Raw genomic sequence first — 21396 nt, 5'->3', positions numbered from 1 at the left:
CGGATACTTAACTAAGGTAGGTTGTGGCTGAATGTCCATTCAATTCATCAATCCATGCCTTGGACTGGGGAGCTCCATCGAGTGGGTTGCTGTACATAAGAGGAAGCCGGTGGGTTCTGAGTGGATGTCAGCACGCAAGCTCGCCAATTTGGGAGCTGGAGCCGCGGTAGCTGAAGCTGCCGAATGGAGGCACCCATTTTACCAGGGGTAAACACTGTTTTGTTTTGAGAGATTTGGTTGGCCCGATTGTTATTATTTACAGCGGGCCGAGGCATTGTGGACTGGGCGGATTGAATGTATCGACTGAGTATTTTTTAGCGTTGCGCCATGCCGCAACGGTACACGAACTCTACATCTCCCAGCCACCGTCTTTGGACGTTGCCCCTGTCTTGCTGCAGCTCAAGCGTCTGGAGTGAGCTGAGCTTGACTTGACCTCTCTCTCTCGCCCATCAACCTCATCTCCCAGTCAAAGTCCACTCCAGCCCGGTTCAGCACGCACGCACGCACTCCTCCCACTACCCAGCTCCCAGTCTCCCTCCCCCCAAGGCCCCCCCCAGATCGGTCACCTCCATCCATCCTTAGCACCCAAGGCCTGAGACAAACAAATCAACACCAACACCAACGCCAACCCAACCGCTACGCTCCACTCACTTCCACGTCTGTCTCCCCCATCTCACCATCTTCAACTTATCATCATCACCACCATCATCATCCTTCGGCACCGGCGCTTGTAAGTTTATTTTCTTTCCTCTCTGCTCCGATTACCCTGGACCGGGATGGCCTGGATCTCCACGTCAACAACAACAGCATCTATCACCCGTCATCATCGACTTGCAGCCCTTCCCTCAACCTCTCTGGTCTTGGTCTTGGTCTTGGTCTTGTTGCTCGAGTAAACAAAGCCATTGGCTAGATACCTCACGAGAACCTCAATTGGCTCTGACCCACCTCAATCCTTGCCTTTCAATATTGTCTCATCATCTTGTCAAGTCCTCTCTCCTGCCATCCATCCATTGTCATGTCCAGCTGCTTTTGTTGATTTGAGCGCGCACACATTCCCTCATCCCCATGTCAATAACGATCCGCGATCGTTAGACCCCACCTGTTTATCTTTGACATCCTCACTGACGCTTTCATCAAAGTCTCTCTTGCGCGTCTGACCCTTGACTCGACCCGTTGATGACGCCGTCGCGGCCGTGTTGACTTTGACGATAACATCCAACGAGGACGATCACGACGACGACGAAGGACATAGCGTGCTGTGAGCATAGATCAAGGGCATCATTCAATCTGGAGCAATTTACCCCGAGTCGGATCAAAATAATATTCTTATCTCGACCTCCAACTAGAACGCGATTTTTACTTAATCATACCCTTCGCCATCACCGCCATATAGCCGAATAATAGCAAGCATGGTTGACTTCAAGAGTGAAACCGTCACCAAGGTGTCGGAAAAGGTCCACGATGCCACTGAAAAGATGGGCGACATGCTGGACCAGGCCGAGGCTGGCAAGATTCCCGGCACAAAGGGCCACCACCCCGTCTCTGCTGTCATCGGTACAGCTTTGACTGGTGGTATGAAGAACGCTGGTACCAAGGGTTATCTGGCGGTATGTTGGAGACCCGACCCTACCTGCTCAGGATGCCGGAAGCTCCAATGCGCATAAGCTACTCTCCCAAGCTATGGTGCTATGGCTCTGCGAGATCCTAGAGGGTAACAACATTGACCATGACTGACGACCTAATAGGCTTACATCAAAGAGCTTGAGGACAATCCTCTGCGCACCAAGATGCTCACCGCTGGTACTCTTGCTGGTACACAGGAGCTTGTCGCTTCATGGCTCGCCAAGGACCGCAACAAGCACGGCAACTACTTCACTGCTCGTGTTCCCAAAATGGCCGCATATGGTGCTCTCATCAGCGCTCCTCTAGGCCATTTCCTCATCTGGGCGCTCCAGAAGGCTTTCAAGGGCCGTACCAGCCTGCGCGCCAAGATTCTGCAGATTCTTGTCAGCAACCTCATTGTAAGTTATAAGCAACATTCCTTGATTTTCCAACTCGTGCGCATGTGTAGGCAGAGATCGATGGTTTGACAAAACAAACCTGTACGATCAAGTTGCAAGTGAGACGATTGAAGTACGCTCATGTTCGGAGAAAACTTGGGAACGCGACTTGAGCGAGATTTGAAGGACCCAGTTTTGTATCATCAGTCGCTAACACAACCCCTAGATCGCTCCTATCCAGAACAGCGTCTACCTCGTTGCTATGGCTCTCATCGCCGGCGCTCGCACCTACCATCAGGTTCGTGCCACCGTCAAGGTCGGCTTCTGGAAGGTGATGCGGGTCTCGTGGATCACCTCGCCTATCTGCCTGGCTTTTGCTCAGAAGTTCCTCCCTGACCAGCTCTGGGTCCCCTTCTTCAACATCGTGTCCTTCATCATCGGTACCTACATCAACACCATCACCAAGAAGAAGCGTCTCGCAGCTCTCCGCAAGAAGCACTTCGGTGACGACCGTCGATCCAACGCTGGTGATATGCGACCAGGCCGCCCCGATGACTATCCTCCTCCTGGCATGGGTGGCCCCAACCCTCCCTACTAGGCGACTCCATCTCAAGCGCCGATCCGAGCTCAGCCACGCCAATGGGGACAGGTAGGAGATGGCATTAGGAACGGCTACAGCATCTTAAGAGGAGGGAAACCTAGTGACGAAGGAGTCGACCAACATTGACTTCTTGGCGATGGGTGGATGATGTTGAAACCCATGCTCGGATGGGTCGTGTCGCTTGACAAGTATATACCCGAGATGAGGGGGTGAGTTGGACTGGTGCCCGTCCTGAACTGAGGCTGTTGAATATGTATCTACAAGAGAATTTCTGGTTAAGGATAAGGGCAATGTGGTGGGGAAGTGTTAAGATGTGTATGTTTGTATGTGCGAGTTGCTGGTTAATGAAATGAACTAGTATTTTTATCTTTTTTATACACCTTCTATAGTAGTTACCTGGTTGGCCTGTTAGAGCCTAATTTGAGGATATGTGAATAATAACTCTGATGCGTGAGTGAAATGTGTCTTGAGTTTTTGAGCGAAAGGCCTTGGGGCCTATCATTTCTGAAGAGTTCCTCACATCTCCCGTATGACATCATGGCTGGAAATTCTTGATGGTAGCTTCGGACTCTCGTGCCGGGACTATATGCGGATGCGAAGCGTCCCTTAACTGGTCAACTCGCCATGGCATGCGAGGTGAGTGATGGACGCTCGATGTATAAGTCTGGCAGCCTGGCTACATAAGGGTCCAAAACAAGGCAGGCGCCTCATGAGTTTCAAGCACTCTCGCTTTGTCTTATGAGATCCGCGGTCGGGACTTCTGCCTTGTCACCATGATCGTATAGCCTGCTGCGTTTCGAGACACTCCCTAAAAGGGAGAAGTCGATGCCTCGGGGTGCTTCAGTCGCCTTGATCTGGAGCGGCAGCCTCAGCCATAAACCCAGGACTCCAATACTCCCACTCGCCCTTTGTCTGCTTGTCAACCCACAGCATGCCGCCTGCAACGAGATCGTCTATCACGGTTCGGGCGCGTGCCCTATCCCAGCCCAGGTTATCCCTCAGCATGCTGACACTCACATAACCCAGGACTTGCGCTGCCTCAACGACCGAGACCTGGTCATCGTTGAGCTCACGGGGTACGCTCCGCACATATTCCTTTCGACCTACACGCACGACGGCATACGCGCCGCCTAGCGGAGCAAGCGTCTGCACAGCGCGCCGGACATCATCATCGGCAATGGGATCAGCGCCATCCATACGTCCTGCAGCGACCCGCTCTCTCAGCTCCGCCAGACCGATAAGACCTCCATTCTCCGCGCGTGTGGCGCTGCAAACCTCGACAATCCTCACAGCGAGCTCAAAGTAGAAATCGTTGACCGTCTTTCCGAGTAACTGGGCCCATATGGAGCTTCCATCCGAGCTACTGTTGCTATTGCTGCTCGCTAGTGGATCTACACCGATGGCAGCGCACATGCGAGCAAATTGGGCGCGAAAAGCGGGATCGGAGCGGATATCACGAGCGTGCGTGTTTGCGAACTGCTGGAGGAGGGAGCGGAACACGGCGAGCTGTGTTTCGAGGGCTTGGGCGTTGTTGGCGCGCAGGGAGGAGCCATGAGATGCGAACTGTGCTGATGTGAGGCGTGAGCGGTCAAAGGCCGCAAGGCCAACGCCTTTGCGTGACATTGTGGAAGTTGGGGATGAGATTTGTCGGAGGAGTAAGGTAGGGTAAGGTTGGTGTTGGTGTTGGTGTTGGTGTTGGTGTTAGTTGTGGAGGTTTGGGATTACGTCAAATGGCGGGGGTGGGTCTAGAGAGATGCGATTGTGAGACAGATCCCTCGATATGCATAGTTTTAAGTACCTATATATATATATATATAAACCGTATTCAAGTCCAAAGACTCTACATAAGATATTTCTCTAGAGACACGTCAAGCAGTTGGGCAGTGGAAAATAAGGGAGAACTCGTTGCTCTTACCCATCAGTTGGCTGTTGATTGAGCGTGTAGTAGCATATCGGATGCTTTAGGTGCAGACAGAGCATGCCCGCAAGAGTCAAAGAGTGTCATCAGAATCAGCCCCTATACAAATTGGCGCTCATCTACTTGTCAACGTAAAGGAAGTGATCAACTTTGGAGTTGTTTGGTGTAAGTTGATTCGACTAAAGCAGCCCAAAGAGGTGGTGGGTCCACTTTGAAGTACCTCTACGATGCAATTTCCCACCTCAGACTTCACCTCGCTCCCCTTTGTTCCCGCTCACTTGCACAATATCCCAGCAATTGATTACAGAACCTCATAGTTCAAGCCTCTACAGTATGTTTATGCACGAGTCTATCTATCATGTATCTCCTGCAACGGAATCTCCCAGCCTTCGAGGCCGAGACCTGTTCCTTCTTCGAACCCAAGAGTGGTGTGGTTTGGTGTGTATGGTCTGTCATGATATGATACCATTCTGGATTTTCCTTTCCAAAACGAACAAGTCTTCAGTCGTCTCTCCTTTTGATATCATCCTGGAAGCCTCTGAATTTGGCCCTGATACTGATAAACCTGTTACCCTAGCTCCCCCATCGCCATCGCCATGGCAGCGAAAATGCCCCTGATCGTGAGATATTCATCACTTCATTAATCCAGAGCAGAAACTTCACGTCTCTAAAGAATATTCCATCTTCGTCGATGCGGAAATATCACTGATTACTGGGTCTGGCACTGAGCTTGGCCATCACCCATATCATCCTCGTCGTCCTCCCAGTCACCACCGAATCGGCCATCGCCCGAGTTCTCACCCATCTATCACCAAGTTAGCTGCTGGCTTCAAGTCCAGTCACGAACAAATATGCTTACCTTCTCGATGTCAGCATCGTCCTCATACTCAACCTCATCAACTTCCTCGGCTTCAATGTTAGCAGGGGGAGGTGGCAGCATCTTTTGCAGTGTCTGATACTCCGATTCGCTCTTCAGCCAACCATCCTCAGGGAACTCCACCTTGACAATCAGGTAGAGGTCACCCTTAGTCTCGCCACGCTTCATAGGCATGCCCTCGCCGGGAACCTTGAGGCAGTCACCTGGTCGCAGGATCTTGCCTTGAGGTCGTTCGATGTGAATGCCACGTCCATCGAGGTGCTTGAATACTGTTCGTGAGAAACCTGATAGAGCCTCTCCAAGTGATACAGTCAGTTCAGCAGACAGATCATGTCCAATACGAGTGAAGACATCATGGGGTTCTTCCACAAGTGTGAAGACGATATCGCCAGGCGTTTGGTCTGGGTACTGGTCGGCTTCACCCTCCAGGACAATACGCTCGCCCTGCATGGAGCCTCTGGGGATGTAAATCTCGAGAACCTTCTTCTCCTGTGTTGTTCGCTTGCCTTTGCACTTCTTGCATCGGTCCTTCTCTTTGAAAACCTGACCAGCACCCTGGCAGTGATCGCAAATAACAGTCTCACGGCGCATCATACCAGGCCCTATCTGGCGGAAGGCCTCAACGATACCATTACCCTTGCAGCGCTCGCAGGAAGAAGACTTGGCCTTCTCTTTGCCGCCAGAGCCCTTGCACTGGCCGCAAAGTACCTGCTTGTTGGCAGCAAACTTGACGGTCTTGCCACGGTAAAGCTCCTCGAGCGTCACCTTGTACTCTTGCTCCTCATCAGGACCACGTCTGGGTCGGCGAGCGCCGCCGGGGCCTCCAGGGCCTCCAGGGCCACCGGGGCCCATGCCAAAGCCAAACATCTGGGAGAGGATATCGTTGAGGTCGACCTCAGGACCGCCAGGACCGCCTCGGGACTTGTCGAAGGCGGCCATTCCGTGAACATCGTAGAGCTCGCGCTTCTGCTCATCGCTGAGAATTTCGTAGGCTTGCGTGACTTCCTTGAACTTGGCTTCGGATTCTTCTCGATGCTCTTCAGCGACCTTGTCTGGGTGGTACCTCAGGGCGGCCTATTTCGAATTTGTAAGAAAGTGCTGTACGATCTGTGTAACCGCGATCACATACCTTGCGGTAAGCCTTCTTGATCTGATCTGGGGTGGCAGTTCTGTCGATCTCGAGAAGTTCTAGCAGTCGAGTTAGCCAGGCAGGCCTTGCTTATCAACCACCACAAATTTGGCGATAACGAGTGGCCGGAATATTAAACTTGTGTTTTTGGACGTACCATAGAGATCGACCTCCTCGGCGCCGGGAGCGCCCGCGTTGAAAGGGTTCTCATCCATCTTGGAAGTCGGAGATGAAGCAAGGTTGGCACAGCAAAATAGGCTACAGTACTTATGTTGTACTGTAATGTACTGTAATGCAGGATGAAGAATTGGTCCGCTCCGTCGATCAACTCTGTTGGCTGAGTGCAAGAGCAGGGGCCCGTAGAAAATCTTTTGGCGCGGATTTGGAGCGCGGGGTACGTAAGGGAAAGAAGAAAAGAGAAAAGATAAGTCAAGTCAAGTCAAGTCAGTCAGTCAAACAGTGTAAGCAAGTCAAGGGAGTCCTGGCAATACCCTCTCGACTTGACGTTTTCTGATGTCATGACTCTTAAATGCATAACAAGAAAATTAAATGCAGAACCCGTTCTTATGATACAAGTCGTCTCAATATTTGCTCTTGACTTTGACTGCGTCATGTTCGTTGACGCCTAGCATTCCAATTCTGATGGCAAATCCTGTTCTATTTGCTTGATACAAGTAAAATGATCTCTGTAGTCTATGTCATATCCAGTTTTGAATTCATGGCATCTTTGATACATCAAGCAAACACTTTTCTCTGTCTCTTGATATCTGCCCCTCCATCGTCTAAGTTAACGACGCCATTCAAACTTCAGGGTCTCATGTCCACTGATAAGAAATTTTGACTCTTATCGCAGGCGACGATTTCCATGAGACGACACAAGCCGCCATAGTGTGGCGCACTGCTCTGACTCGCCATGCACCGCCACAATTTTACAATCTCATGAGACTGGTTTACTCACTCACACTCGTTGATTAGCTTGTCATGAGAAGCACATTTTCAATATGAGGCCCTTGTTAAGCCACCCAACAAGGCTTTCAAGAAACCTTATACAATACCGCGTTTCATATCATCCAATACCTCTCCTTGCTCGTCGCAACTTCACAAGCTCTGTTGGTCGTCAACATGATCAAAATTCTGATATAGCGAAGAACGCTTCTCATGGTCCTTCAGAAGAACTCAATGAACAAGAGGGAAGATATGATCGATCCATTAAGAAGCCATCAAGACTGGCGGCTCTGAAAAAGCGAGATCAGAATGTTGGGAACAAGGATACCAAGGTCAAAGAGGGAGAAGCAAATCAGCGATATATCCTTGGACAATCAGCCAACAAGCCAATCCGTACACGTTTTGCGCCGTCACCTACTGGATACCTACACCTCGGCTCTTTGAGGACCGCATTGTTCAACAATTTGGTGGCCAAGGCTACAGAAGGCGGTGATTTCATTATTAGAATTGAAGATACTGATCAAGTAAGTCTTCAATTTCTAAGGCTTCTGTTTGCAAACTCATGCTGATTATAAAAGAATCGGTTGGTGCCTGATGCTGAAGAAAGAATCTTCAAAGATCTCGAATGGGCCGGGCTTGAATGGAGTGAGGGTCCTGACAAAGGAGGTCCATATGGCCCCTATCGACAAGTAAGCTTCTCTTGACTTTGTCGCCCTCACCTTATGCTGATACAATAACTAGTCGGAACGTCTAGAGACATATAAACAACACACGCAAACCTTGCTCGAAAATGGTTCTGCCTATCGTTGCTTTTGTGATCAAACAGTCCTCGAAACACAGAAACGAGCTCTTCACGAAGCTGGCAAGTCTACAGCCTACCCTGGCACATGTCGTACTCTGCCGCGCTCTGAGTCCGATGAGCGAGCCGCCAAGGGTGAAGCTCATATCGTCCGACTTGACTCTGCTCGCTTCGGCACGCCAAAGTTCAAGGATGCTATCTACGGGCCTTTCCAGAAGAAGGAGCCCGAGGAAGACTTTGTTCTCATGAAGAGGGATGGGTATCCTACGTACCATCTTGCCAATGTAGTTGATGACCATTTGATGAAGATTACACATGTCATCCGCGGTGAAGTAGGTACCCTCATGGTTTGGGATTTTGCGGCATTCACTAACATCTGCATAGGAATGGCTCATCTCGACACCCAAGCATCTGGCCCTCTATGAAGCTTTCGGCTGGGAGCCCCCGACCTTTGCTCACCTGGGCCTCCTCGTTAGTAACAACGGATCTAAGCTTAGCAAGCGCGATAGTAGCGTTGACCTGTCTACGTATATGGACCAGAACGTCTTTCCTATGGCTTTACAGGCGTGGCTTGCCAACCTAGGTGCATCTACGAAGAGAGATGCGAAGACACCGAGAACTCTCAGTGATGTCGCCGAGAATGTGAGTTGTTTCTGAAAGCTGCTGTAGGCTACCAGTACTGCATGACAAGTGTGCTAATTATGGATCAGTTGACTTACAAGTTCACCCGAGGTGGTATCAAACTCAATCCAACTAAGCTCGACTTCTTCCAGCACGAGTATCGAAATCTCCTTACGAAAACACCTTCTGCCGACCACACATCTCGCGAGCAGGAGCTCATAAGAGATTACCTAGTGACTCCCCTTGTCAACGAAGTTCATGCCATAACCGCCTGCTCCCAGTCCATTTCAGATGACTACAAGCCCATCCAACCCACAGGCACCGCTCTCGACTGGCCGGCCCCGTTATCTCCTGTTCCAGCCATGCTTTCGTCGGAATCTTCTCAGTCATATACTTCCAGGATCATCTTTCAAGAAACCGTACGATATGTCTCTGTGGCTAACTTGGCCCGTTTGCTACCGTACTTCTTCTGGCGCCCTCCTCCTGATGTTTACCGAGCGGCTATCGTCAGGGAGACTCCGCGTCTCGACTTGCTTGAATTGGTCAACAAGACCGTGCAAGGAAATGAAGACTGGGAAACGGCCGTTGACCGCTTATTTGAGAGCATCCATTCAGACCAGGCTCCCGACCTTCATGCTATTCTTCGCCTAATTGCAATCGGTGATTCACAGGCCGTTAGCAAGTCGTCCCGCATTCTGTTTGATGTGTTGGGTCAAGATGAGTGGCGATACCGTGCCAATCTCGTGGCTTCTTTGCTTGGTGAACTAGCATCTAGTGGCCAACTCTCTGTCAGTACTGGATAGATAACAGAGGTCTGTTGGCTTCAGAAGCCGAAAGCATTCGGTAGAGATATGGAAAGTTGCCCAGCTGGTTAGTCGCCTACGGTATTGAGTATTGAGGGCAGGGCTTTGGGTAAAATTGGAGATGTGTTGTATGAGTAGCTGTAAAGTTATGCGCAAATTCAATGATTGGCATGGCTGGGGTAATTACTACCAACCCGTATTCACGATCAACGATGTTCACGATGGGCCATCAAATTTGGTGTTGTCATAACGTCATGATTGAGGTTAAATGCGAACCCTTGGGCCTCGCCCTGTTCTTTTCTCTGATTCCCTCCGTATGAGTGATTAGATAGGTAGAAATCAAATACCCCTGACTCCGGCTACCTGCCTGCCTGCCATCTAACTTAAAACCCTTAATATGCTGACTATTTTGACATGGTTTGAAAAGTACAAGATTAAGATAATGGTAAAAATCCAAGAACAGAAAAGGGTCTTTTCTGGAGATTTCTTGGTCAACTCACAAGCCACTGCTTCGTGATAGATAGAAGTTCGTAAATATCCAAAATGCAAATGCGCGCTGTCAGGGTATATGTCTAAAGTTGAAAGATCCAAATCTGCTATCATGTTAGCGATGGGTTCAGCACCATAAGGAGGGGAAAGTCCACATACCTCCATCTTGCCAGTTTCTGCTCGTTGTTTCTTTGCTTCCTCCTTGACACTATCAATCACCATCTCCAGGTCATCCTGGTCGCCCACTGTAATCATGTCCCCATTGGGCATGTCTTCGTCCTTAACCTTAATCTTAAATCGTCGCCTAATATTAAACTTATCGCGAACCTTGTCGGCTAGCGTTTCGTATTTGATATCAGGAGCGATCATGATGAGTTTGACTTCATCGGCATGGACCTTGACACGGATCTTTGTGATCTCTGGTCGTCGGCTACCACGTTGACCTGAAACAGAGCCTGGGCCTCGGCGTTGACCGATCATCTCGAAGTCGTTCTCGTTGATGGTGCCCTCATAATCTGATCCGTCTTCCTCTTCTGAATACTGTGGTTGTCTCTGGCGCCGACTGCCGGTAGACCCTCTTGAGTTTCGGTAAGGATCGCCTCCCTGGTACATAGCATAGACATCCTCTGGTGATCCTGTCTCCTCTGGGATCTGCCGGGGTCTTAACTGGAGAGGTTGAGGCTCCCTCTGCATCATTCTAGAACTAGCAGCAGATGTTGATCTAGCGGGCATGGCCCGAGAACGGCTATCTGGTGGGGAAGTTGCCTTCTCATACCGGCGGTTTGGCTCGGCCTGCTGTATGTTGAGTTTAGCCAACTGAGGCTTCCCACCGCGAACAGAAGCAGCACGAGATGGGCGCTCGTTCTCGGGCGGAGGTGTTGGCGGAAATACATTTCGGTTGTTCGGAGGCTCTGATTGTTGTCTCCGAGACGAAAGACCAGGTTTGACGAGATTTGTAGCGGCGAAGGAAATGTTGTCGGCAGGCCGGTCATCCTTGACCTCTAGCTTACCAGCCTAAATGCTGTTAGTCAGGGAAATTTCAGCATGGAAATTTTAAGTACCACTCACGTTCTTGATTTCAGAACCTGCAAATCCAGTGAAGGCATTGGCACGATCTGAAGCTGCCACAAGTCTGGCCTTGCCAAGATAATCTTTTGTCTTGAGGTTTCGAACTTTGGCTTCGTTGGGTCTGTAGACAACTCCGACAGGAATTGAGAAGACAGTATAACCCTAATCAAGTTAGATGAGCAGTCAGGGTAAATGTTATGGGATTACAAACCTCCGCCTGTTCTCTGATAGCGTCATCAATAACATTGTGATCTTCCACCACCTTCTCCTTCACAGCATACGAGAAATCCTGCATACCAGCCTCCATCTGCTGCAAGTAGATGTAGCAGAGACCTCGGTTGAAAAGCACCTCGCAGGAGTAGAGTTTGAATAGAAGACCGAGCTGAGCGTAGTCGATCATGGCATTGCCACGGAGGTAAAGGAGTGTGTCGTTGAAGTTAGCGAGGGCTTCTTCGAAGTCGCCGAGGAGGAAATTTGAGACGCCTTGCTGAAAGTAGGCCACGGCGAGGTATTGGTCAAGTCGAATGGCTCGTTGGTAGCTCTCAACCTGGTAGGCAAGCAATTAGTATTGTTAAATTGTATAGTCTGCAGATGTTTGCATACAGCTTTCTCGTGCTCGCCGAGTGTGGCATGGATCACGCCCATGTTGAAGAGGATCTTGCTAGTGTCGCCAATTTTTCCAAACTCGTTGAGAGCCTCTTCGAATTCATTGTTATCGTAGCGGCCCAGGGCTGCCACCCAAGTCTCGATTTCCTGTAGAGCGGAATTGGGTTAGTGGACTGATTTGAAAGACATGGCAGCAGAGGAGTGTACCTGTTTCAACGACATGATTGTCGCTGCAGGGCAAAGTACCACGGCAGATTCGAATTTAGAAGGATAGGTAGATAGATATGTAAGAGCGGTATGATCGGTAGTAGAAAACAGTATAGGGAGATATTGGTGGTAAATAGCAGAAATTCAAGAGTCAAGGGAGAGTTGAGGGGCTCAGAATGGGCGCTTAATGTATGAGGGCTGTCCCAACTTATTATTCGGCGGGCAGCACCTGTGACCAGAGGTAAGGAAGGTGCGGTGCGGTCGGGTCGAATGGCGGCGGGGGGCCAGGTACGCTAGGCACGGTACGGGGGTACAGGGGTATGCCAAGTACGGGCCTGGCGGACACCTCACTGAAGCTAGGGGACAGGGGGTCGGCTTTTCAGGGATAGTCCGGTGCTAGAGTGCGAAGGGAGCCTGAAGCAAGCAATTGGCGCACTGCAAGTCTCGATGTCTTGGCGGCCGAGCCAGTGGCGCTACCTCGAGAGAGAAAGAGGAAAGTCAAGATGTGCTTGGTGACTAGACGATGAGGGGATTGGTTTGTTTGGTGATATAGATAATCGATGGGAGATTAGGTTGGATCGTATCGATTCTGTCTGTCTGCTCTTGGTGTATTCTTTTTATAGCCTCAAGCGTTGTTTGTTGCTGAGGTTGGTTGAGAAGTGGTTGAAGAGGCTCAGAGTTGAGTGTTGGACTTGACTCGAGACATAAACGCGTATAGAACAAGCTATTGTACGGACGGGGTATTGCATGCAACAGTTATCACGATACAACAAAGAGAAGACAATCGAGATACTGATCGGCGAACGACAAATCGAGAGGCCGAGTAGTCATTATTATATCCAGCTTGAGTGAATAGGTAGGCCAAGAAATCGTTCATGTAAGTGGGATGTTTCCCTCCGGCTCAGCTGCAATGCAAACACATGGCATGGAATCAAAACTTTTGCGAGGAACAAAACTGCCAATTTCATGGCCTATTTCTAGATCGAACAAGAGATTATTGCGAGCCAAGAGTCAATGGCGTGGTGATGGAAGTGATCGATTGCAGCAGTGCTTGAGATGACATACGGCACAACAACCGATGAGTGGCTGGTGCAACTAGGCCCAGCGCCTAGAGACGATGGGAATTGGTCGATGGTGGTTGTCACACGGCCTGCACGGGACCTGACTCTCTGCAACCACACTACCTAATGTAGTCTCTGCCAAGGGGAGGCAAGAAAACCTAGAGCTTTTATCCTAAGCGATAAAAAGACTCAGGTAAGTGTATAGTATATCTTAGTAGAGCTTTAGACCAGTTTATTCTGGCACCCTAAATTCAACATCAGAGGTTTTATCCCCCCCGAGGTCTGCTCAGCAGCGGGCCAGGGGGATGTGCAACAAGGGTTCGCACGTTTTTCTTTTCCTCTTGCCTCTGCTACAGCAATGTTTCCGACTGCACCTGAGATCTGAAATGTATTACTCCTCTCGGTGTATGGGCAACGTCTGATCGACCGCTAGCCACATGTAAGAGGTTTACCAACACTCTTACCGGGCCGGGTTTGAGCTGGCAACCTAAAATCCTCATCTTGTTTCTCTTCTCCACCGGCATAACGAGAATGGATACATATCGGGGAATTCGAAAAAGAAAAGTTGGCTGTTTGACGGTGTAGACTAAGACTGAATGCATAACCATCACCTGTGATGTGATGAACCACCTAGATGTGATGTCTTTCTTTTCCTCACATAGATGAGAGCTAAATTGGTGTATCCTACCCTCATGAAACTAGCTCTCATGTTAGATCGAACCACTGCATTCAGCAGCGTCGTCAGATGCCTCAAAGTAATCGAAAGGTTCTATGCGAACTGTGATGAAAGATTTGGGGTTCTGCCAGGGTTTGCTTAGACAACGGGGTCACTTTATGCACCTGCTGCAGCGACTGTCACAGGTGCTGGTCACTCTCAGGCGCATCTTCTCATTGGCCACTGCACCAGGGTCTTGCCTGAATGACCCACCCCTCGGCGCCTACTCCAATTCTCCCCTCTCTCCCATGATGGGAAATCTTCAGTCGAACTTACATAGCGGACAATGCCAACAAGTCATACCCTGGTCAACCGCCGTGGCTGATGGGATGGGATGGGTTTATGCGTCCAAGCTGCTGGTGTCGAATGACGTGCGTTCCATCCTCTCGATCAATCCTAATCTGGGTTTAAGCGCCCTGCTGTGGGCAGTTTAGAGTGATGGACCCTGCAGCATAGGCCCAAAGGAATGGAACATACAGCAGACTAACATAACTTACTGTTACTAGACTCGATCGTAACGTTTTTGTTCTATTCAGGCTTCGGTCCCGAAGGCACGGGATCGAAATGAGCGTTGCAAGTGGTACTGGCCTACCTGTCCAGCCCAAGCTGCCAAGATGCGAGGACCAGTGGATCTACGGTGAGTGAAAACGAGAGTCGTTGTACTGTACTCTCGTTAGCAAAGAGCCGAGATCCAACCTGGGCGGCCACCAGGGAGAGACTCTCAAGCGATCTTGGCAAACGGAGTTTAGGAAGAAACCGGCACCAACCTACAGGAACAACTTTCATGACTTGAACAAAACGACAGATGATGATGTTTGCTCTCGTGTTTTTTTACAACATCTTCATCTTGGAGAATTCCAAGCCTATCCCTTGCTTCCATTGCCGCCAGCCCTCGACGCTAATGCGCCCACTCAACACGCATCTGGCTGTGTGCGATATAGTACCGAGTATCCATAGCGTACCACCAGTCCGGGCTCTTCATCCAGTCTCTCAAGCCTGACTGTGTTGGGAGTTTTTCTCCTGACGTTCTGACCCCGTCTGGCCTCCTTACCAGGCCAACAACTATATAGATGTACTCCCTTTCTGCGGGAGGCCTTACGACGACTGCGGCAGTGCATGTTGCATTGAACCTTTCGGCATATGGTGATCCGGAGCCCCATGGAGCCAAGCCAGGGGTGCCAGTTGGTTACAGCCCGAGACCCGGGGACGTAGCAGAAAGTTTCTAGACGTCATGACGTTCAGGCACGAGATATCTGAGACAATCTCACACCGGAAACTATTTGGTGAGCTTAAAATCGATAGTATACCTTAGACACTTTCACGTATATTGAGATATCTACTTGATATAAAAAGCTAATAAAGTTAGATATCTGTTGACATCGCTTAACAAGCGAGCCAGAGTCATTGGTCAATCTTGATAAGAGAGCCAGCATTACTCCAACATGCCTTGTTATCATGAAAATGGTTCAAGTTGAATATCGTATTCCACTGACCTGTTTATCTGTCTGTCTCACAGTACGAGCGGATTCAACGGCAATAGTCAATCATGTACCCATCAGGGCTAGTTAGTACTGTATCTGAGTTCCAGATTCAACTTTGAACAGTTTCTTGCTCCTTCATCTCGCCCTGTTTCTCATCGTACATCAGATCTTGAGTTTATCTACTATCCTGATGCGAAGGTTTGAGCTAACCCTCAGCCTTGTATTTCCTCCCGTCTCTCTCATACACACGAACAGGTATCGTCCCTGTCCTTTCGTCTCATCCTTCACTCACCTGAATATTCTTTTCTCTTTGTAGGCATCGAAACAGTCGATCTACTCCGAAGCTCACCTTGGCAGCACTAGCCTATCGTGACTGACGTCAAGGGAGAGATACCAATGGAACATGTTACAGCTGTCACTTACACCATTGTCTCGCATAATTATGTGGCTGATCTCCGGGGTTTCATCTTCATCCCAGCAAGGTCTTACTGCCAATGCATTGAAGCCCTGGATCTCAGATTCTACTTGCCGTCTATGCCTTAGTCTCAAACTTCCATCAGCTGTTTACTAGCATTTATCACGAGGATATGTAACCGCAGGATATAGTTCCGAACTTCTTCAAAGAGAACGATTACGAGAATCAGTTTTTCCGTGAGGCACAGCTAAATACGAGAGATATTGCCTCTTTGGAATGATATCGAACCATGATCATGGAAAAGACCCATGTTCGATCTTGTCCCCAGGTCAGATATCGCACCACATCTCGCCGCAGCATCGTCGATGCGTTACAGATCTTCCACTTGTCACCCTTCAACCCAACTCGGTTTGCATGGGCTTTGTTTCAAATTTGCGGAGAAACAGTTGAAGGGACGACAAGCCTCCAACAAAAGGGTGTGCATCATGCCATAAATCAGAAATAATACTCTTCTTGGCACTGTTCAACATTGATGTTCAGGCCTGTTTGCCGACTTGGATTTGGTAAATGCCTCGTTATCATAGCATTCCCTTCTGAACCTCGTCCTTTCGTTCCTCCCAAAGCGTCTTGCCTGTGCATGAGCACACCGTCTTATCGTTATCCCACATGCCAGCGCTTCGTGCGATAATGCCGACGACGGTGTCCTTATCGTTCTTCAGTGGTTCGTCCTTCTCTTCCTGCCTTGTCAGGACCATGGCGTGTCCAATAACCTCCCAGATTTGGAAACCATGGTCTATGAAGGCAGCGCCCCGTCCATCCTTACCGACCTCAATAGTACCAAGGTCACCCCGAGGCTTCTTGTCTTCTCCTGTCCAGACAGGACCCGTTGAGGTCGCACCGTTCTTCAAGTCACCGTATGCGCGAATTGAAGCTTTGTAAGTTCCGGGCGAAACGCCGCGGATAGTCAAGTCAACCAGTGTCCGTCCTGAACTCACTTGTACCATTCTTGCTAGCCCCCTTACATCTCTGCTAGGCTCTTCGTAGAAGCCATCCACAGGATCTTCAAATGTTTCGAGAATACTCACAGCGGCACCTGTCAGATTTCGAGGTCAGTGATCCATCGTACCAAGTTGTAGAGCCAAGATCTGAGGAGCCGGCATTCCAATGGCAGTCTGATTGTATCACAGGAGGGTGAGCAACTGCTCTGCACATACTGTTTGAGGCCCCCGTTCCACGCAATATGGCATCTCTTCCGGTGGCTTGGATAGCCTCTACGATAGCTGATGGGGGAGCTGGAAGTTCGGCACCGTTAGCTTGTACGCGGCTCGGTGAGTTAGCTCGCCTTACCGGTGCCCTTGACAGAAATCAACTGGTCCTTCAAGTTGCCTTCCACATTACTGATACCGCCGAGCTTGTACAGAGAGTCTGAAACCGCCTTGACACAACCGTCACATGACAGCGGAACAGCAAAGAGGGTCTGTTTTCGAGACGTTTCATTAGTTCATGAATACTGGGAAAAGATCTCAACAACTCTCCTCGTCCCCTTTTCTCAGCCATGACTCATAGCTCAGAATTTTGTGCGCACCTCAAACGAGTTATCAGCCGTCATCTTGTTAGATGCTGCGTTGATCCGTTAGTTTCATACTTCCAGTGTAAGAGAATCGCATAGAAGTTGGAGAACTAACAAGTGGGGGGCGTGGTGTTAGAGCTGATACGTGAGATTCGATATTGATATGCTGAATAACCAGCTATTGTAAAGAGAGAAGCAGTTGTAAGTACTCTTGCAGGTGTAAACTTGAGAGGCATTTGCTTAGAAAACAAGGTTGTAGCACGACGTGGGCGGGTTTTGTTCGCTGCTTTGAAATCCACAATCGAGTGATAACATCGGGGTCCGGCCGTTGTCGCACACTTCCGCACCCCGGAAGCGGGTCAGGCAGTGGCTTCGGGATTTAAGCTATTAGCACGTGACTGTTCGGCTCGCTGAGTCAGCAATTAATCCTTGGCATCTGGATCCAAACTTTCTGGTTGAGCGTTTCGGTGTTGGTAGATCTCGTGATACAGCAAACCCAAGATACACGACGATTTGACGCCTCCTATTCCAGTTTTGCGGCTGATCAAACCAATTGGAGGTACCTTGTGAGAGATTGGTCTCTCAAAGCCTCCAACATGTCGCAAGTCGTCGGCCTGGTGAGCTGATAAGATGAACATCCTCAAGTCTTTCTCTTGTCTAACCAATATCAAATAGACAAAACTAGCCTACTCTCGAGTATGGCACGGTGTATCTGCCTCCGCCCCTCATGCCACACTCTCTACTCAGCCCGGAGTTACACCACCTTCACTCGGCCGTCTCGCATCTCGCATCGCCGTTCTTCTCATGGGCAAGCACAAGCCGATTTTCGACCCCTCAACCGACTGCGGTGACTACGTTGTCGTGACCAACTGCGCCGCTCTTCACACAACCGGCCGCAAGAAGTGGCAAAAGCCTTACTACCGACACACGACACGACCTGGTAGCCTCAAGACCGTCACAATGGACGCACTCATGGAGGCGCACGGAGGCAGTGAGGTTCTGCGCAAGGCTGTGCGTGGCATGTTGCCCAAGAACCGACTACGAGACAAGCGATTGGCAAGACTTAAGGCGTTTGAGGGCGACGCTCATCCGTACAAGGATAACTTGATACGTTTTGCTGGTATACCAGTGGGAGCTGAGGGTTGGGAGAAGGCCACTGAAAGAGTCCGAAATGGCGATAAGAAACGATTATAAGAAGTACGGTAGTGAATATGGGGCGAGGGAGCTGTGCGGTAGAAACTACGGAGTATGCGGATGGGCTGTGCGAGTCCTTGTACTATTTGTACCAATATCTTGGGCATATTATGACCTAGCACCAAGCAATTATCAACGTTTTTCATGATATGATGTGCCCGGTGTAAATTTCATCTGCTGTGCAAAAAAGCTGGGTTTGGTTTACGCTCTGCCAGTGATATTCACCTTGATTATGCCCCGACAGCTTACACATGGATACCAATCGTACAAAGGCATCAGTGAAGTAATACCACAGCATAGGTCGCAACACGTTACAATCAGAAAAAGCAGAAAGGTAGCAAAATTAAGGTAATTACTCGAATCGTATCTAGTGCTAGAATCTAAGTCCATCGCTTGGTATCAATCTTTATCCTGGGTTCATTATAACGTTCCATCTTGACATCTATCGCCGCAGAATACAACCACTCTCAACGCCCCTTATAGCTTTGATTGTAAGTTGTCACGAGACACCTCGCACTTGATAAGACCATTGGGTCCAGATTGGGGTGCGTAAACCTCGGCATCCTTGCCTGTGTTCTTAAGTCCCTTGTGCCAGCTCAGGTCTAGATAAGAGGTCAGTATCAATAGTGTACTTGGGGAAGCGTGTCTAGGCTTACCAATCTCGAAGTAATGCTTGTTAGGCAGTGCGTAAGTGACTGTCGCAATCTCAGGCACAAGCCCGAGGATCTGGGTAGACATCTTGTACATAGTGGCTTGCACACTAGCACTGTCGTCCTCGGCAAAGATCTTGAGAGTGGTGTTGCGTGCCGCCTCTCGAGCACTGTCGAATTTGGGAGCAAAGGCCTTGACAGCGTTCAGTGAGTCAAACTTCTTCCACTTCCACGTAGCATCAACATCGGTTGAGAAGATGCGATCCCAAGTCTCAGGAAGAGTTGTGTACTCATCGCGAACAAAGCCGTGGAAAGCAGAACCGGTGCTCTTGAGTACAGTCAAGCCAACCAGAGAGCTCTTGATCTGGATGCCCTCCTGTCGGCTCACGCGAACCTCCACATTTCGGGTCTCCTCGCCATCCTTGAAAAAGCTGTGGGGGTGAGGCTTGCCGTCAACCTCCAGACGCTGCCAGCGAACAGTCTTGACGTTGATATTGGCAACATGGATGTGGCTGTACTTCTCGATGAAGTGGCTACCGAGGATAGAGGCGTACAACTCGGGAGGGTTGACAGGGTTCTGCTTGGCGGTGATGTAGATGGTGTTCTTGATAGAGTCGGTGGCAACGACAACACTGTTATCGGCCTTGGTGTAGGAGGTCTCAATCTCTCCCTCGAGAAGACAGCAGACGGTCATCTCAGTGACGGTCTGGACACCAGTAGAGGCATCGCGATCAACCTTGCAGACGCGGACATTGTCCTTGCCATAGCGAGCAGCAGATACGTAAGGCATTGTGAGATGCTTGTTGTGTGATAAGTCTGAAGACGTGTATTGATACCTGATAAGACCAGATAAGAAGGTTTCAGGTTCAGTGTAGGTATTGCGACAAGAGATGAGCGATGGCAATGCTTCCAAGAGTCAAGATTAAGCACGGTATGATTTGAAAGGAGGAAAGGGGAGGAATAGGCTTTTAAATATAGATTAGCAAGTATGCATGTGCAGAATGGTTGGGATGTCAGCCCCCCTTCCCAGCGATAATGACGGCTCCGGCTAAGGTGATTAGAGACAAAGCAACCAAACAGCGCTACTCTAAGCGGCTCAACGGACGGAGACGGACGTTGGCGATCAGAAAACAAGCGCCTACGGCCGAACAATTCAATGTCCGATGTTGCAATTGTTAGCGAATTGAAGCTTTTCCATGGGGCGATGGGGGTCGGTGCCGGGCCCCGGAGGACGCCGATGCCCTCGATCCCGTATGTCGGGGCCCGCCTGGGGCCATCGGAGCTCTTATCTCGACTTGTCTATCTTATCTTAAAATGCGACTCAACATCGCATGATTCCTGCGATACGAAGACAATTTGAGTTCTGGTTGCAGAAAAGATGAGGTACAAGATCATGCGGGAAGAGTACCTATCAGATTCTAGTGTTTGTGATCGAGGCAATCCTCGTGTCTTCCGGCCTGCTGAGTTTTGGAGTTTTGGAGTGTTGCAAGCCGCCGGCATGCAGTCTGTAGGGTACCTATCTTTCACATTTTTGTTGATGGCCTCACGAAGCACCAATACATTCGGAGTATGGGGTTTTCAATTTGTGTGTACCGGCATGTGAATCTGGTCAAGAATGTAGATGGCGAAACCATTACTTCTCAAGCTTGAAATGCTTTGGTGAGGTGGAAACTGCTTGCTTATGAGAACGAAGGCATATAACGACAATCAGCTGCCTTGCGCCAAATAGGTTGATTGCAATATATCCTCTATTGCTATCAGCACTGACTCTCAAACTCAACTACTCGGCTGCTCAGCTACTCAGCTACTCAGCTACTCGGCAATTCAGCTCCTCAGCTTCATGGGATGCTCTCGTAACTCCATCGTAACCCCGGAATAAAACACTTTAAGCTCAGAGCATCTAACCTACAGCACGCTACTGTGCCAGACGGAGCTATTCCAAAACTTTCCAACGGTAGTGAAGCCGCCCGCAACTGTAGGCTGCAGCACAGGTTACAGAGCACAAGGTTGGACTTTAGTGCCCCGGGCAGGTCTGTAAATGGAATACATCACCATCTGGCTGGGTCTTGTCCGCCTCCACTTTAGGCCCTGGTTGCCCGCAAGCCAACAACCTCTGTTCTCGATCCTCCAATCACCTGTCCTCTCGTCTCTCGAAACCCTGCCAAACTGGTCCTTGAACCTCGCTCGTTTTGCTCTGATATTGGCCTAGGTATCTACGTAAGGTCAGGTTCTGTACGGCATCAATCT

General features: G+C 49.7%; 8 protein-coding genes across 8 annotated transcripts; 3 read left to right on the top strand and 5 right to left on the bottom strand.

Annotated features, from left to right (window-relative positions):
* Nucleotides 1-1409: 1409 nt before the first annotated feature.
* On the top strand, nt 1410-2598 carry FMAN_12694 (uncharacterized protein; the record flags this gene model as incomplete). The annotated part of the gene is made up of 3 exons (XM_041823165.1): nt 1410-1607; nt 1746-2021; nt 2227-2598. The coding sequence occupies 3 exons, from the start codon at nt 1410-1412 to the stop codon at nt 2596-2598; spliced, it is 846 nt and encodes a 281-aa protein (XP_041688773.1).
* An 843-nt stretch (nt 2599-3441) lies between these two features.
* FMAN_12693 (uncharacterized protein) lies at nt 3442-4224 on the bottom strand (the record flags this gene model as incomplete). The annotated part of the gene is made up of 1 exon (XM_041823164.1): nt 3442-4224. One exon carries the CDS (start codon nt 4222-4224, stop codon nt 3442-3444), a length of 783 nt encoding a protein of 260 aa, XP_041688772.1.
* Nucleotides 4225-5228: 1004 nt separating this feature from the next.
* Nucleotides 5229-6740, bottom strand: FMAN_12692 (related to DnaJ homolog subfamily A member 2; the record flags this gene model as incomplete). The annotated part of the gene is made up of 4 exons (XM_041823163.1): nt 5229-5324; nt 5379-6470; nt 6526-6584; nt 6683-6740. 4 exons carry the CDS (start codon nt 6738-6740, stop codon nt 5229-5231), a joined length of 1305 nt encoding a protein of 434 aa, XP_041688771.1.
* A 786-nt stretch (nt 6741-7526) lies between these two features.
* FMAN_12691 (uncharacterized protein) lies at nt 7527-9693 on the top strand (the record flags this gene model as incomplete). Its single annotated transcript, XM_041823162.1, has 5 exons — nt 7527-7994; nt 8049-8159; nt 8212-8601; nt 8654-8911; nt 8980-9693. The coding sequence occupies 5 exons, from the start codon at nt 7527-7529 to the stop codon at nt 9691-9693; spliced, it is 1941 nt and encodes a 646-aa protein (XP_041688770.1).
* Nucleotides 9694-10265: 572 nt separating this feature from the next.
* FMAN_12690 (uncharacterized protein) lies at nt 10266-12078 on the bottom strand (the record flags this gene model as incomplete). Its single annotated transcript, XM_041823161.1, has 6 exons — nt 10266-10286; nt 10342-11196; nt 11251-11412; nt 11462-11797; nt 11854-12003; nt 12064-12078. The coding sequence occupies 6 exons, from the start codon at nt 12076-12078 to the stop codon at nt 10266-10268; spliced, it is 1539 nt and encodes a 512-aa protein (XP_041688769.1).
* Nucleotides 12079-16313: 4235 nt separating this feature from the next.
* Nucleotides 16314-17344, bottom strand: FMAN_12689 (putative LYS7-copper chaperone for superoxide dismutase Sod1p; the record flags this gene model as incomplete). The annotated part of the gene is made up of 4 exons (XM_041823160.1): nt 16314-16828; nt 16950-17027; nt 17083-17212; nt 17321-17344. The coding sequence occupies 4 exons, from the start codon at nt 17342-17344 to the stop codon at nt 16314-16316; spliced, it is 747 nt and encodes a 248-aa protein (XP_041688768.1).
* A 557-nt stretch (nt 17345-17901) lies between these two features.
* FMAN_12688 (putative ribosomal protein L23, mitochondrial) lies at nt 17902-18499 on the top strand (the record flags this gene model as incomplete). Its single annotated transcript, XM_041823159.1, has 2 exons — nt 17902-17922; nt 17981-18499. The coding sequence occupies 2 exons, from the start codon at nt 17902-17904 to the stop codon at nt 18497-18499; spliced, it is 540 nt and encodes a 179-aa protein (XP_041688767.1).
* Nucleotides 18500-18976: 477 nt separating this feature from the next.
* FMAN_12687 (putative urate oxidase (uricase)) lies at nt 18977-19939 on the bottom strand (the record flags this gene model as incomplete). Its single annotated transcript, XM_041823158.1, has 2 exons — nt 18977-19101; nt 19156-19939. 2 exons carry the CDS (start codon nt 19937-19939, stop codon nt 18977-18979), a joined length of 909 nt encoding a protein of 302 aa, XP_041688766.1.
* Nucleotides 19940-21396: the final 1457 nt, after the last annotated feature.

This window comes from Fusarium mangiferae (assembly GCF_900044065.1).
Source record: "Fusarium mangiferae strain MRC7560 genome assembly, contig: FMAN_scaffold015, whole genome shotgun sequence".
Lineage (NCBI taxonomy): Eukaryota > Fungi > Ascomycota > Sordariomycetes > Hypocreales > Nectriaceae > Fusarium > Fusarium mangiferae.
This window is presented reverse-complemented; position numbering and strand designations above follow the sequence as displayed.